Below are 17,170 nucleotides of genomic sequence, written 5' to 3'. Positions count from 1 at the left end.
AACATTTCACCTCCTTGTTGACTCATCTTGACTGATTTGTGTTTTTTGAGTGTTACACACAGCCCTGTGGGATCGATTTGGACATGTTTCAAAACGATCACTGATCTGACTCAAAAACTGTCCAAAACTTCTGAAACATACTCTTTTCTTGGAAGATTGTGGAAGTATTTTTAATCAAGAGGATGGTTTGATCTAATACTCCAGCACAGATGAGTTAGTGCCTGCCAACTGCTGCGGTCAGAATATATGAGAGAGGTTCATAAATAAATGTGTAAGAGACCCTATATACCGTAAGGGTTACTGTGCATCTCCGGGCAGAGAATCGGGTGTAGTCATCAAGAGCACCGTCCTGGGTGGACTTAATTGCTCTGTGCTGAAGTCTTCGACACTGCACAGATGGTACCGTAAGATGGGAAGAGAGTTGTTGTGTGGGATCAGTGAGCTAAAGCATTTTGAGCACATAGGACAGTGCCTGGCACATAAGAAGTACATGATAAATGCAGCTCTCACTTCGATTACGGAACACTATTCCACGGGATTTTAATAGGTGCTGTCCAAAAAAGAGTCATGTGGTCAAATGTCTGGAAACACTACTTTAAACAAAGTTAAGTAGGTTGTTTTTCTTTTTAACACACTGCAGAATTTCTCAGACAGAGCCTTTAAAATGTTGATATACAACACGAATATCAATAATGGCGACCCGGCATGGACCATTTGCACCAGGATCCTTTCTGTACAAGGTGATTCTACAAAATTTTAAGTGAACAAAACATTATTGCTGAGAGTGGGTAGAACGTTGGACGGAAGATTTCTAGAACTTATTCATCTTGCGTAACTGAAGCTTTATGCCCTTTGATTAGTAATTTCCCGTTTCCCGCTCCCATTTCCCATGCTGATTTTTATATCACTTACCCGAGACCCCTTTTCAGGAAAGCACTGGCAAAGAGAGCAATCTCTTCCCCCGCAGGGACCAATAAACTTCTTTCCACCCTAGAAAGTGAATAATCTGCTTTAGTTTACCTCGATGGGTACATGGTATATACCTTATAACAAGCACTGTTGGTTTATCTAACTCATGAGAATGTCACAGTATAATTTTACCTCTGAAACTGTGAAAAGACTAATATTGATATATAAAAAGGCAAAACACTTACATTGTGGCTTGATAATAAAAGAGTTGATGGTTATGTGAGCAGGATAAAAGTTTATGTGAGCCAGGATTAAAAAAAAACTCCTTCTGAAGCTACTCTGCTTTAATCGGAATCTTCTGCAATCTCTCTCTCGGTAAGATTTCGTTTACCAAGTTGTGAACAATCTTAGGATGTTAACTATGTAGTTGTGTACACAACCAGACACCACAGTGGTGTCAAGTTTAAATTATAAGCTTGGCTTTTTTTCAATAAGACCCTCTTACTTTACCTCCAAGATCAGCTAGGGTATGTGTCCCACAGGGAGGCCCTCCTGGGTCAGAACTGCAGTCATAGCCTTGGACTCGGATTAAACTTATTCTTCCTACAATTTGCCAATACTCCAGGATGGCTCCCTCTAATGTGTGTCTCAACCAGAAAGCTCTTGGACTTGAATAATTTGAGCACTTTCCCCACTTTTAGCTAGCTTTTCTTCAACTCTCTTTAGAGAACGACCCCACAGTCGCATCTTGTCTTAACTTTAACACACACACACGCACACGCACGCACGCCCCGTGGGAAGAATCAGCCCCTTTTTCTCACAAATTCTGTGTATATGGTGAGTCATCAGTCACTTCAATACAGCAGTCCCAGGGGAACTGTTTCCATAAGTAGATCCTTAACGACAGCCAGCATCATGCACCTGCAGTGAAAATGCACTGAGCATTTGTTCACAGACAGGGGTGCATGTTGAGAGGGAGGATGTGGTAAAGCAGCTCTCGGTGCCAGGAGTCGAAGGTGTGGACAGGACCACATGCTTCTATAACCGATAGCTCTCTTAAAACTAACAACACTGTAGACTTTAGCCTTTAGACCAACATATAACGGGGAAACATAAAACAACTGAACCAATATGTACAGTTCTGATAGAAGATATATATACATAAATATACAAACATACTTATGTACATAAATATACATGAATATACGTATGTACACATGAAATACACAAATGTATACATATGAATGTATATGTGATGGGAGGGAAAGGAGTCTACGCAGCATTCATTTCTCTTTTCAATCATACAATTAAGACCTCTTTTTTCTTGAAAAGTATGTGCAGACACAATAAAAAATCTTTAACTTAAGCATGAATAAAAAGGACATCTTTATAAACATAATGCTTATGGGTCATTAAAAGTATATAAAAATTCGAACCTTGACATGAGCCAAGCAATTAGATAATTTAAGTTTAAAAAAAACGTATTTGAAGTTTCAGAAACATATGCCTCTCGAATTTTGAGGAACCCTGTTATCTATAAATGCAGAAACAATAAGTTCAAAACCCTGATTAGGTAAAAACAATTTTTTAAACGCTCAGGGCCAGGTCAGGACAGCATGAAAGCACTTAAAATAACTAGGCTGAACACTTGGGTTCATTTAAGGTTGGGATTCATTACTATGTGTTCAGTGAAATATCAAAATAACCAGAGAAAAAAGAAGGTCAGTTGATTAGATGGCTTGAAAATAAAGGCAAGTTTGTTTTTTTTTAACTTAATTGTGCCAAGCATCATTGAGATGTTTGTAGCAAAATTAAATTTCAGACAAGAATCAGTTTAAAGTAGATTAGCAGAATTCTAATAAAGGAACACATGTAAAGCTTTGACTTGGACCAATAAAAGAAAAAAGCGAGGTGATTTTAGTCCCTACAAAGTTCTTCTACATCAGACATATCCCCAAAAACATCACTTTAAAGGGGGGGGCATTTATAGAGGAAGAAACTGCACCTCAGAAACAGATTGTATAATCCCATTAAAAAGAGATCAAGACAATATCTCAGACAAGTCAACATCCAAAATATAAACCACATTCACTGGGAATACAGTGGCATTCTCAAAAACCAGTGTCATTCTTCTTCAAAGAGAAGAAAAGTCACTATTTTATCTCAGATATTTTTAAACAAATACTTGTTGCATAGAAAGTTAAAGAAAATATTTTACTAACTTCCAGATTAGTAATCAGTCTTGCATTTTTTACTTTTATTGGGTTTTTTTGGCAAAACAAATAACATATGCACATGATAATTCAAACAGTACAAAATAGTGTAATGGAAAAAAGACATTTTATCTTCCAACTCTGGCCCCCGGCTCCCTCCCCTAAAGGTAATCGCTCTCTTCAAACCCGTGTCTGGGCATTTATGAGCATATTTACACAATGATCACACACACACACACACACACACACACACACACACACACACTTTTGGTGATTTTTGTCCTTGTTTTATTTTTACCCAAATGGTATATTTCTTTGTACCTTGCTTTTCTCACTTAATCATTCTGAATTAATACATACGACTATCCACCAAACAAAGTACTATTTAATCAGTCCTTATTGATGGTCATTTCATTATCTCCCTTTTTTGCTATCAAACACTACCTTTAAACTAATATTCTTGTGCATATACCTTTATGCATAAGTCAGAATAAATATGTATGATAAATTCCAAAAAGGGAAATTGCTATGTCAACAGGCATGTGCATTTAAAATCCTGATAGATAATGCCAAATTGCCTTTAATAGAGATTGCATCAATTTATTTCTCTACCTTTAAAACCCACCTACAGTATAGCCACTCTCTGTGTGAAATCTCTAGAATCTTCGCATACCAGAATTTGGTAGGAAGGTCCAGGATAGAATAATCTTTGGTTCAGGAGTTATATGCACTTATGTGAGACATAAGTAACAAAGGAAGTAAAATTTAGTGCTCTGTAGACTTTTGTAATAGAAAAAAAAGAATGTAATACAAAAGAAACTTAGAAAAGTCAGATAAGAGAAAAAATAATTCACACACAAATATTTCAGTATGTTTCTGTTCATTATTTGAGGTGATTCTCTGAAATGCCTGTGAACTAAGTTGGGCAAATTTTATCATGCCCACTTCCCACAGGAGAAAACTGAGTCTTGAATAGGTTAAGAGATGAATCAATGGCAAAGCCAAAAACCTAGGGCATCCTATTCTTTAATGCATGTGCTTTTGCTCCTGACTAAAAGGGAAAGGAGAACGCATGGCAACTTTCTATTTTGATTCACTCTGCAAAGACCTATGATAACTTGAAATCACCGAAGTTGGATCGGGTGGATCCAAGCTAGCGGACGGATAGACAGACGTGTGTTCACTAGCGTGATTTAAACCAGTCTGGCTTTCTCAAGATGAACCTGACTAAAGGCTGCCTCTAGTAGGACTTCCTAGAAATGTCTGAAGTTGGGTTTAATAACTTAGATTCTCTAGAGAGGAGGCAGAAGAAAGAGGGCTTATTACGGAATGTTCTAGGCTTATCCTTCTCCAGAATTAAAACGTTCAAATTTAATCTTATACTTCTTGATTTAATCTTGTAATGGCCCGGCTGCTTCCTGCCCACTCTGAAAAAAGTTTTGAAGAAAGGGTTATATTATAAAACAAAAAAAAATCTCTAATATCTATGCAATTTGGTAATCAGTCTTAACTGTAGAATATAAAAGAAACCTTACACTTGAAACCAACACTTCATTTTTACAGATGAGAGAATAATCCCAGAGAGTGAATTGTTTAAAAGTATAATAAAGAAAGAAGAATGAACAAAACCCAAAGGTTTTCATCATAAAGGAAGGAAATAAATCACAAAGATCAGAGCAGAAATAAATGAAATAGAGACTAGAACACAAGAGAAAAGATCAATGAAACTAAAAGCTCATTCTCTGTAAAGGTAAACAAAATTGATAAACCTTTAGCCAGACTCATCAAGAAAAAAAGGAGAGGGATCAAATCAATAAATCAGAAATGAAAAAGGAGAAGTTACAACTGACACTGCAGAAATACAAAGGATCATAAGAGACTACTACAAGCAACTATATGCCAATAAAATGGACAATCTATAAGAAATGAACAAATTCTTAGAAAGATACAATCTGCCAAGACTGAACCAGGAAGAAATAGAAAATATGAACAGACTAATTACAAGTACTGAAATTGCATGTGTGATTTAAAAACTCCCAACAAACAGAAGTCCAGGACCAGATGGCTTCACAGGCCAATTCTACCAAACATTTAGAGACGAGCTGACACTTAACTTTCTGAAACTATTCCAAAAAATTGTAGAGGAAGGAACACTTCTGAACTCATTCTATAAGGTCACCATCACCCTGATACCAAAACCAGACAAAGATATCACAAAACAAGAAAATTATAGGACAATATCACTGATGAACACAGAGGCAAAAATCCTCAACAAAATACCAGCAAACCAACTCCAACAATACATTAAAAGGATCATATACCATGATCAAGTGGGATTTATTCCAGGGATGCACGGATTTTTCAATATCTGCAAATGTGATATACCACATTTACAAACTGAAGAATAAAAACCATATGATCATCTCAATAGAGGCAGAAAAAGCCTTTGATAAAATTCAACAACGATTTATGATAAAAAAAAAACTCTATAGAAAGTGGGCATAGAGGGAACATACCTCAACGTAATAAAGGTCACATATGACAAACCCACAGCTAACATCATACTCAATGGTGAAAACCTGAAAGTATTTCCTCTAAGATCAGGAACAAGACAAGGATGTCCACTCTCACCACTTACACTCAACATAGTTCTGAAAGTCCTGGCAATCAGAGAAGAAAAAGAAATGAAAGGAATCCAAGTTGGAAAAGAAGTAAAACTGTCACTGTTTGCAGAGATGACATGATACTACACATAGTAAATCCTAAAGATGCTACCAGAAAACTACTAGAGCTCATCAATGAATCTGGTAAAGTTGCAGGATACAAAATTAATGTACAGAAATCTCTTGCATTCCTATACATTAACAATGAAATATCAGAAAGAGAAATTAAGGAAACAACCCCATTTACCATAACATCAAAAAGAAAAAAAATACCTATGACTAAACCTACCTAAGGAGGCAAAAGACCTGTACTCTGAAAACTATAAGACACTGATGAAAGAAATCAAAGATGACACAAACAGATGGAAAGATATACTATGTATTTGGATTGAAAGAATCAATGTTGTCAAAATAACTATACTACCCAAGGAAATCTACAGATTCAATGCAATCGCTATCGATTTACCAATTGCATTTTTCACAGAACTGGAACAAAAAAAATTTTAATTTGTATGGAAACACAGAAGACCCCAAATAGCCAAAACAATCTTGAGAAGAACGGACCTGGAGGAAACACGCTCCCTGAATTGAATTAAGGTTATACTACAAAGCTACAGTAATCAAAACAGTATGGTACTGGCACAAAAACACATAAACATCAATGGAACAGGATAGAAAGCCCAGAAATAAAACCATGTACTATGGTCAATTACTCTACAACAAAAGAGGCAAGAATATACAGCAGAGAAGAGACAGTTTCTTTGATAAGTGGTGCTGGGTAAACTGGATAGCTATATGTAAAAGAATGAAATTAGAACATTCTCTAACATCATATACAGAGATAAACTCAAAATGGATTAATGTGTTGGTGGGAATGTAAACTGATACAGCCACTGTGGAGAACCGTATGGAGGTTCCTTAAAAAACTACAAATAGAACTACCATATGACCCAGCAATCCCACTACTGGGCATATACCCTGAGAAAACCATAATTCCAAAAGAGTCATGTACCAAAATGTTCACTGCAGCTCTATTTACAATAGCCCGGAGATGAAAACAACCTAAGTGTCCATCATCGGATGAATGGATAAAGAAGATGTGGCACATATATACAATGGAATATTACTCAGCCATAAAAAGAAACGAAATTGAGCTATTTGTAATGAGGTGGATAGACCTAGAGTCTGTCTTACAGAGTGAAGTAAGTCAGAAAGAGAGAGACAAATACCATATGCTAACACATATATATATGGAATCTAAGAAAAAAAAATGTCATGAAGAACCTAGGGGTAAGACAGGAATAAAGACACAGACCTACTAGAGAGTGGACTTGAGGATATGGGGAGGGGGAAGGGTAAGCTGTGACAAAGCAAGAGAGAGGCATGGACATATATACACTACCAAACGTAAGGTAGATAGCTAGTGGGAAGCAGCCGCATAGCACAGGGAGATCAGCTCGGTGCTTTGTGATCACCTGGAGGGGTGGGATAGGGAGGGTGGGTGGGAGGGAGACGCAAGAGGGAAGAGATATGGGAACATATGTATATATATAACTGATTCATTTTGTTGTAAAGCAGAAACTAACACACCACTGTAAAGCAATTATACTCCAATAAAGATGTTAAAAAAAAAAATGGATTAACGACCTAAATGTAAGATAGGATACTATAAAACTCCCAGAGGAAAACACAGGCAAAACACCCTTTGACATAAATTGCAGCAAAATTTTTTTGGATCTGTCTCCTAGGGTAATGGAAATAAAAACAAAAATAAACAAATTTGACCTAATTAAACTTAAAATCTTTTTCAAAGCAAAAGAAACCATAAACAAAATGAAAAGACAACTTATGGACTGGGAGAAAATATTTGCAAATGATGCTACTGATAAGGGATTAATTTCCAAAATACACAAACAGCTCATACAGCTTAATATTAAAAAAAGCCAAACAACCAAATAAAAAACGGGTAAAAGACCTAAATAGACATTTCTCCAAAGAAGACATACAGATGGCCAAGAGGCACATGAAAAGATGCTCAATACTGCTAATGCAAAAAAAAAAAAAAAAAGTCTATAAATAATAAATGCTGGAGAAGGTGTGGAGAAAAGGGAACCCTCCTACACTGCTAGTGGGAATATAAATTGGTTCAGGCACTATGAGGAACAGTATGGAGGTTCCTTAAAAAACTGAAAATAGAGTTACCATGTGATCCTGAAATCCCACTTCTGGGTATTTATCCAGTTTAGCCATAAAAAAGAATGAAATCATGCCATTTGCAGCAATATGGATGGACCTAGAAATTATCATACTAAGTGAAATAAGCCAGAGAAGGACAAATATATGATATCGTTTATATGTGGAATCTAAAAAAAATGATACAAATGAATTTATTTACAAAACAGAAATAGACTCACAGACACAGGAAACAAACTTATGATTACCAAAGGGGAAAGGAGGGGAAGGATAAATTAGGAGTTTGGGATTAACATATACACACTACTATATATAAAATAGATAAGCAACAGGGACCTACTGTATAGCACAGGGAACTATATTAAATATCTTGTAATAAACTATAATGGAAAAGAATCAAGATATAGATAGATAAACAGAATCACTTTGCTGTACACCTGAAACTAACACAATACTGTAAATTAACTATACTTGCATTTTTAAAAATGGTTAAAAAAGTATAATAAAAATGATTCATTCAATACAGTGAATTTTCAACATGCAATCAGAGCTCATTAATGGACTTACCCCGTACGCATGTTGCACAGAAAAGAGAAGAAGTACAAGCAACCTACGAAAAAGCAAAAACGCAGATTAACTTAAACTGCTGGTTTTAATGCAAAACAAACTAAAAAGAAAAAGAACACAAGAATTAACTCCAGAAACCTTTTTTTTTAGTTTCCAATAAGGCTACTGTTGCCAGTTGATTGTCACAAGTGACAAGATAAATGTTATGCTCTCTCTGGATATCATCACTACATTTCCTCCTTTTAATCAGTCAAGTACTCACAACCTTTGGTGTGGTCCTCATTGTGCTGGGTGCGGTGGGGACACTTGGAAGGTGAGACCTGGATGGACGGATGATTGGAGGGAGACGACTCTCATAATGAAAACTAGAGGAGAGCTGGAAGGAGGCAGCCTTGTCCAGGAACTGCTGCAAAGACTAGTGTATCCTGGATGCTGTTAAGTGGAACCAGCCGGAAGGAGGGAGGATGGAAGAAGGTCTCCTAACCGGACTGGGGAGACGGTTTGGGAAACAATACGAACAAGTCAGGGGAGAGTTAGGTAGTTCAGGGTCTTATAAGTGAGGCAGAAATCCAACTGGGGTAACATCATTATTATAGAGAAATTTTAACAGGAAAGATGCAACCAAAGAAAGACTGAATGTGTGTGTCCTACCCCAATTCATATGTTGAAATCCTAACCCCCTTGTGATAGTATTAGGAGGTGGGGCCTTGGGGAGTATTAGGTCATGAGGGTGCAGTCCTTGTGAATGGGATTATTCCCCTTCTAAAAGGACCTGGAGAGCTCTCTCTCAGTCCTTCTCCCATGTGAGGATACGATGAGTAGCCAGCAGTCTGCAACCCAGGAGAGCGTCCTCACAAAAACACGCCCATGCTAATACCCGGATCTCAGACTGTCAGCCTCCAGAACTGTGAGAAATAAATGTGCATTGCTCATAAGCCCCCCAGTCGATGGTACGTGTCACAGCAGCCTGGAGGGACTAGGACAACCACTCGAAACTGCATATGTCTGCCTCGGCCTTATGATTGTCCAAGAGCTTCCACATCCATCATCGCACTGAATCCTTAAAACAGAGCTTGGATGAGAGGAGAACGGGGGCCCAGACTCGGGCTGTGATTTCTCTGCCACCCTTGGCCCTTTTTTCGTGTAGAGCCTTCTCCCCTCTGAAACCTCCTGTCCAAAGGAGGCTTATTTCTCCATCCTCGGCTCCTTCTTCTTGCACTGAGATGCTGATAAGCATTACAGAAACCTACAGAGCCATGCCTCTGCGTGAGACCCAGGCTAGGAGATGGGAGTCTGGGAGTGGGTCCGGCCCACACTCACTGGCCTCCACACTAAAGTCCCCCTTCTCCACGACCCTTCTCTTGGAATTCATGACAATTCCAGTATAGGCCAGGGTGGCATTTCAGTGTAGTAATGGAGTAAATCAGAAAAGAAAAAGGGGAAAGACGTGTTAAATAGAGGGAATAAACTGTTTTAAATCAAAAAGTATTTACAACAACGGTTGTTTAATCAGGTCGTTATCACTTTGGACATTTGTAAATAAGGACAGGTTACATCTTATAGCAATTTTGGCCTCCGTATATATAGTCTCATTAAAATTGTAGGCAGGGTAGGTTTTTCCACATTTTACACCAGAGCAAACTGACTCAGAAATGTTGGATAACGTGCCCAAAAGGCTGTAGGCAGAGTGGCTCGGAGGTGGCACTTCAGACAGATCGGAATCCCTGTGACTGTCCCTTCTCCCCCCACCCCATCCCCCATTTGTTCCTCCCGCTGCTTAATATATTTAAAAATAAGGCAATTCCTTCTTTTTTTTTAATACAGCAGGTTTTTAAAAACATAAGGCAATTCTATTTTTTATGTTTTTTTAAAAATTATAGTTGATTTACAATGCTGTGTTAGTTTTAGGTCTACAGTAAACTGATTCAGATATATATATACACACATTCTTTTTCAGATTCTTTTCCAATATCTATTACAAGATACCGAATATAGTTCCCTGTGCTACACAGTAGGTCCTTGTTGATTATCTATTTTATATATAGTAGTGTGTACCTGTTAACCCCAAAGTCCTAATTTATCCTTTCCCCCCCTTTCCCCTTGGTAACCATACGTTTGTCTTCTATGTCTGTGAGTCTGTTTCTGTTTTGTCAATAAGTTCATTGGTATCATTTTTTTAGATTCCACATATAAGCAATATCACATGATATTTGTTTTTCTCTGTTGGACTTCACTTAGTACGATCATTTCTAGTTGCATCCATGCTGCTGCAAATGGCATTATTTAATACTTTTTTGTGGCTGAGTAATATTCTATTGCATATATCTACACCATATCTTCTTTATCTATTCATCTGTCGACGGACACTTAGGTTGCTTCTATGTCTTGACCATTGTAAATAGTGCTGCTACGAACACAGGGGTTCATGTTACCTTTTTGAATTAGAATTTTCATCTTTTCCAGATATACGCTTAGGAGTGGGGTTGCTTTTTTTTTTTTTCTTTAAAGAACAATTCAAAATTAAGAGTACTTTGCAGTTTCCTTCACATTCGCTCCAAATAAATAAGACTTGGCTGCATTTCTGAAAGAATTGTGTCCTCCCTCCCATCCCCCTCTCTCCCTTCACTGCCCATCAATACATGTTCATCAGCTCCAAAACTTCTCACATTTTTCACTGTTTAACATTTCCCTGTCTTAATTCCCAAAATTTTTTTTAGTCACCTCGAATAATCTCATATTAGTTTCCTACTGCTGCTGTAACACATGACCACAAACCCAGTGGCTGAAAACAATACAAATTTATTCTCTCATGGTTCTGGAGGTCAGAAGTCTGAAGTAGGTCTCACTGGCAGAAGATCAAGGTGCTGGCAGGGCTGTGTTCCTTCTGGAGGCTCCAAGGGAGACTCAGTTTCCTTGCTTTTTCCAGATTCTAAAGGCTGCCTGCATTCCCTGGCTCACGGTCTGTTCCACCTTCAAAGCCAGCGGTGACCAGCTGAGTCTCTCTCCCTTGCTGCAACCCTCTGACCTCTGCTCTTTTCATCACATCTCCTTCTCAACTCACTCTTCTGCCTTCCTCTTTTGCTTCTAGGGACCCTTTTAATTATACTGGGCCCACCCAGATAATCCAGGATAATTTCCCCATGGCAAGGTCAGCTGATTAGCAACGTTAATTTCATCGACAACCATAATTCCCCCTTGCTACATAGCAGAGCACATTCAGAGGCTCTGGGCATTAGGGTGTGGACATCTCTGGGGGTCATTATTCTGCCTACCCCACTCATGAAGTGCGTTGTCCTAACTCTCCTAGTTATAGGGACCCTGCTGCTCTGGACATATGAGAAGGTTTTTGGTATTCAAACCCAGTGAATAGGAGAGCAAGAATCTGTAGCCTTGTGCATCCTCCCACTGGGTGATCATGTGGGTGCAACTGGTGGAGAGGAGAGAGGACTGCTGTTTAATAATAAAAATGAATCACAGAAAGGCAGCAGGCATAATCCATAGGTTTCTGGAATAATTCGGCTTTTTGACATGTGAAGCATTCAGATAATTTACACCTGCAGAACCAACCTTTAGGGGAAATTATTAAATAAAAACCAGTGATCGTACTTGAGGACACTCACCAGGAATCTGTGGCCAAGGGCTTGATCCACCTGAAAGAGCGCCTTACCAATGCCATGTGCACGAATTACTTCATAGTCAAATCTTGGTACTTAAAAAAAATTCTGCCACTCTTCTCTTCCAGAAGACTCTCATCTACAAGTGAGGTTCTATGTCCTGGGTTTAAAGTCTGTATATGTTAAATATAAATATATCTCTTAAAACAGAGTATGCATTATAATGTTGAAAATAATAACTTTCATCATTCAGAGTTAGTGATGGAAATATTTTCTAAAGGGGAACTTCAACAGTGTTTTGACATAACAATCTTTTCTTAGCAATGGTTAAACTGAATACTTAATTTTTAATTCTTAGAAGTAAAAATATTCTCAAATTCTTTATGGCATAAATATATTTTTGAGAAATGAAAAGATATATGTATGTAATGTTTGTACAAAAAATATTGCTTCATTTTGCTAAGGGGAATTTTCTTCGATTTAATCTTTTCTCTTAAAAATCCAAGCTACGATTCTTTCAAGTGCTTTTTTTATTTTTTGAAACTAAAAAGGAATCCCCTAGTATAAAAATACACATTTTGCCTACATACAGAAAACACATATAAACATGTTTTTATGGAAAATGGTACAACATTCTGGCAGATCGTCAAAAAGTTAAACATAGAGTTACCATATGACCCAGCAATTTCATTCCTAGGTATATACCCAAGAGAACTGACAACATATGTTCACACATGAACTTGTACATGAATATTTACTGCAGCATTATTTGTAATAGCCAAAAAATGGGAACGACTCACTTCAACTGATGAATAGATAAGCAAAACGTGCTATATCCATACAATGGAATACTATTCGACCATAAAAAGCAATGAAGTACCAATCCGTGCTACAACATGGATGAACCTTGAAAACATTATCCCAAGTGAAAGAAATCACATACTGTATAATTCCATGTATATGGAATGTCCCGAATAGGCAACTTCATGGAGACAGAAAATAGATTAGTAGTTATCAGGGGTTGGAGAAGGGGAGAGTTGGGGTGATGGAAATGTTCTGGAACTGGATAGTGGTGATGGTTACATTCTAAGAACACTAAAAACCACTGAATTATAAACTTTAAAAGAGTAAAGATGGTGTGTTTTATTTTGTGAACTTTATCTCAATTTTAAAAAAGAAAAAATATTTTGACTCAAAGAACTGTATGCTTTGATAAAAGATCTCTTTGGCTGAACGAACTGAAATGTCTCATCTTTAAAACTCTGGCTTCTCTGAAGACCTGTATCTGTAAGAATTGGGTAGAGAGAAGGAAACTGGGAGTGTAGAATGTTACAAACTATTTTTAAACTTCTGGATAAAATCTGGATAAACTAACTCAGTGTTGCATTTATGAAAGACTAGTTTTCCAAGTAAGTGGTGGAACAACATTCCATGATAGTTTCAAAACCAAGTAGAAACAGAATCACTTTGAGTACCTATCAAAGTCTTCTCCCATCCCTAAATCCATCATTTTAAATATTTTTTTACTTGCATTCCAGAAGCAAGTCTCAGTAAAACAAATTATTGTTTTATGAGGAATACACAAATTGGTTTGAATCATTCAAAATGTATTTGATATTTTAAACAAATAGGAAACACAGTCAAAAATTAAAGAAAACCAGAGGTATTTGCATTTTAACCAAAAAATAGATACATCATGCAATTAGTCTCCAGACGTATTGTGATAAAGCATGCATCAAGGGGACTTTGTTAAAATAGTGTGTTGCTGTGGTCACCTTTCAGAGGAAGAATGTCTGATGGTGGCCCTAACACCTAGGAGTGTCTCGGTACATTTTAATTGAAAAGATGGCTGGGTGGATAGATGCATGAATGGACAGCTGAACCAACCTGCAGGAACCTAACTGGTCTCCCATTAGTCAGTGGGACTGTCCAAAGTGAAAGGACATTAACTAACAGTGAGAGGACACTGCTATGCTGGGAGTAGCCAATGCATTCCCATCACCATGCACTTAGTTACTATATAAGCTCTATGACAATAGGGATTTCATCTTTTTTTATTCACAGGTTTATCCCCAGTGCCATAATAGTCTCTGAAATATAATAAGTACCCAATGTATATCTGTTGGATGAATGGACTTATAGAAGACACTCTGGGACCTTTCAAATGTGAATCAAATATATTTAATAGGGGGTGTAAGATGAGGCTAATTTTGAATATACAAGAGGGTAGAAGAAGGGAGAATGAAGGAGATGGAGAGAAAAATCATAATGCCACTGGAAGAAGTAATGAGAAACCAACACTTACTGATTATACGTAGGACCCTCTGCCTAGAGTGTTGCCCACAATCAAGTCACCTCTTTTCACCACAGTTTAGTAAGAAAAGTATTATTTTCATTGCGTAAGAAAAGCAAACTGGGGAATTCCCTGGCAGGGTCCAGTGGTTAAGAACTCCACGCTCTCAATGCCATGGGCCAGGGTTCAATCCCTGGTCAGGGAACTAAAATCCCACAAGCCCCACAGCACGACCAAAAAAAAAAAAAAGGACACTGGATCAGTTTAACTAATTGCGCAAAGTTGCGGAGCTACTAAATGGCAGAATCTGGATTTCTGGACTCCAACATATGTCCCTTCTCCCAACTGACACCCCAGCCTTCAGACTTTTCTGCTCTCAAACTCCCATTAGAATTTTGAGAAACCTATTTGAACCCTCTCTTCCTTTTTTAAAGTTAACATATAAAATCTTTAATCTTTTTATTGCAAGGAGTATAATTTGCAACATTGTAAACGGTTACCTATAAAATAAAACTATTTCATAGTTTTTAAAAAACTATTTTTTATAAAAAATAAAAAACTATTTTATTGTTTTTATTGCAGCACTATTTTAGCTGTAGCCAGTACATCACCAATGCCAGGCAATCTGATTTTCACCATCATCAGTGTAAGATATATGCACACGGTTTTTAACATCATTTTTCTTCATGATTTTGTCTTTCCATTCCACTCCCCCACATATATCCTTGTGCAATATAGTTTTATGCTTGAAAATCATATTGATCACCCCACACTACTTCTCTGCAACAAAAATACATATAAATTCGATATTTTTAAAATTTCTTATGATCACAAATCTCTGAATCTTAAAAAAAGATTTTTCTCCCGGATTGACTAATGGTTATGATTAGTAGTAGCATATGATTCATCAAAGACATAAATAAATTTAAATCTTTATAAACAATTACTAAACATTAAAAGTGAAATTATATTGGAAATGTCATTGGCAATGAAAGAAGTAGGCTCTTTTGTTTCTCAGTTAGTTTATTTAGCCCTAGAGTAATAATTCTTCTTACTGGAATGAGACAGGTTCAGCAACAATGTTACTCCCCTTTTAATTTTTAAAGCTGTAAAGCCTAATAAAACTTATTCACAAAGTTCAGAAGTTGTGAATGGAAGGAATTTGTAACACAAATGTCACTCAATTCTGAGAACTTCTCTTGAGTTGTATATCAAAAGCAATATAGAATTTATCCTCCAGAATCATTTTGAAAGATCTACCAGTTGACAAGAGTCTTCCTTCAATCGTGATGAAAACAGAAAGTGGGAAACCAACTGGCCCAGGGGATGTGCAGCCCAGAAGGTAGATGCTTTCTGTTCTCAACACCCTTCATCCGGCCCCACAAACAGTCTGGACAAAGCAGGCTGGTAACATTTGGGATGGATGGGGCAGAGGGACGGGGTGGAAGTATGCCTTTCTTTTGAAAAGTAGAAGGACAGTCGTGAAGGGGTGGTGAGAACCTAGTCCAAAGGCCCATTTTCAGATAGAACAATCCTAAGAAATAATATCTGTAACAGTTGAGAAATTAATTCCTTTAATTACTTATCCAAGCTGCTTGCATAACTTTTAAGAATCTTTTGGTCTCCCAAGGGTACATGTACCTCAGTTTGGGGCTCTGTGCTTTAGACGAGCTGCAAAAAGGAAAACCACTGCCTTGTTCACCGTTTTACCTAGAGCATGACTACTTGCTCATCCCACGCAACTGTTTAGCCTGTAAACAAAGCTACAGAGGAGTCGCAGAGACTTTAGGACTGTTCTCCAGCCTAGGGTGCAGCTCCTAGGTCACAGCTAAGTAAAGGCCCATCTGGCTGTCAGCTGGACACCGTGAACAGCTGTGTGTACAGCACTCTACAGTTCCCAAAAGGCTGTCACACATGGTACCCACAACAGTCTAGGAGGATTTCCTTTGTTGCAACTGCCTGTGTTAAGAGCAAAAAACCTTTGGTCTCAACCATGCTTTTGATGACACCAAATAAAAACACCCCAGAACAGCATCCCTCTAACCTATCTTCTCATAAATAAAAGGCTGTCATCACATAGGAGTGGCCAAGACAGTATGTTTCTAATTGGAGTCTATCAAAAAAAAAAAAAAAAAAGCCTAATCAACCCAAATGCAATGCCACTAAAACATATAGAAACAACAGCTTTGGGAGAATGCCTACCTTGGAAACTTTTTCAAAGCTTCTGTACCTTTCAAAGGGTATGCTTTATTCTGCCAACTGTTATTCTCAAGAAGGGAGTGTTGAGTGCTACGGAATGCAGTATCAGAGCCCCCTAAGTCCCCACCTTTGGCTCTTAATTGGGAGCATGACCAGGTTTTCACCACCTGATTCCATCTCCCCAGGCACACGGAAACTTGGGGAATAACCAAAGCTTGACCCAACCCAGAGCTTGGCTTGGTAACACAGAACTCTGGGCCAGAGGATGGTACAAAAACATCTTCTGAACCAGTCCTCTGAAATTAGGACACTGAGAGAAGAAAGGGAGATGAGGGAGGAAGGATGCATCCAGTACATCCTGAAGTACAGCCAGGCGTTAGAAAACTGGGACAAGTCAAGGCCAAGTGCAAGCCTGAGTTTAGAGGAAACAGATAAGCTAAGTAATCAGAAAAAGCTGTTTCCAAGAGAGGAAAACGCAAAAAGGGAAAGACAGTTGGTCTCATGAGAGGATGAAAAAAC

The 17,170-nt window shown here is 37.8% G+C and overlaps 1 protein-coding gene across 1 annotated transcript in view; it reads right to left on the bottom strand.

Moving 5' to 3' along the window:
- Positions 1-17,170, bottom strand: part of COL4A4 (collagen type IV alpha 4 chain) — a 138,423-nt gene that overhangs the window by 110,509 nt on the left and 10,744 nt on the right. Inside the window, exons 2-4 of the mRNA XM_024740605.1 lie at positions 12,166-12,332; positions 8,546-8,588; positions 913-990 (exon numbers count right to left, since the gene is read on the bottom strand). Of these exons, the coding sequence (XP_024596373.1) occupies positions 913-990; positions 8,546-8,588; positions 12,166-12,221 (177 nt within the window). The 5' untranslated portion in view covers positions 12,222-12,332. The remainder of the gene's footprint in view (positions 1-912; positions 991-8,545; positions 8,589-12,165; positions 12,333-17,170) is intronic.

Source organism: Neophocaena asiaeorientalis, unplaced genomic scaffold (assembly GCF_003031525.2).
Source record: "Neophocaena asiaeorientalis asiaeorientalis breed wild unplaced genomic scaffold, Neophocaena_asiaeorientalis_V1.1 scaffold388, whole genome shotgun sequence".
NCBI classification, from domain to species: domain Eukaryota; kingdom Metazoa; phylum Chordata; class Mammalia; order Artiodactyla; family Phocoenidae; genus Neophocaena; species Neophocaena asiaeorientalis.
This window is presented reverse-complemented; position numbering and strand designations above follow the sequence as displayed.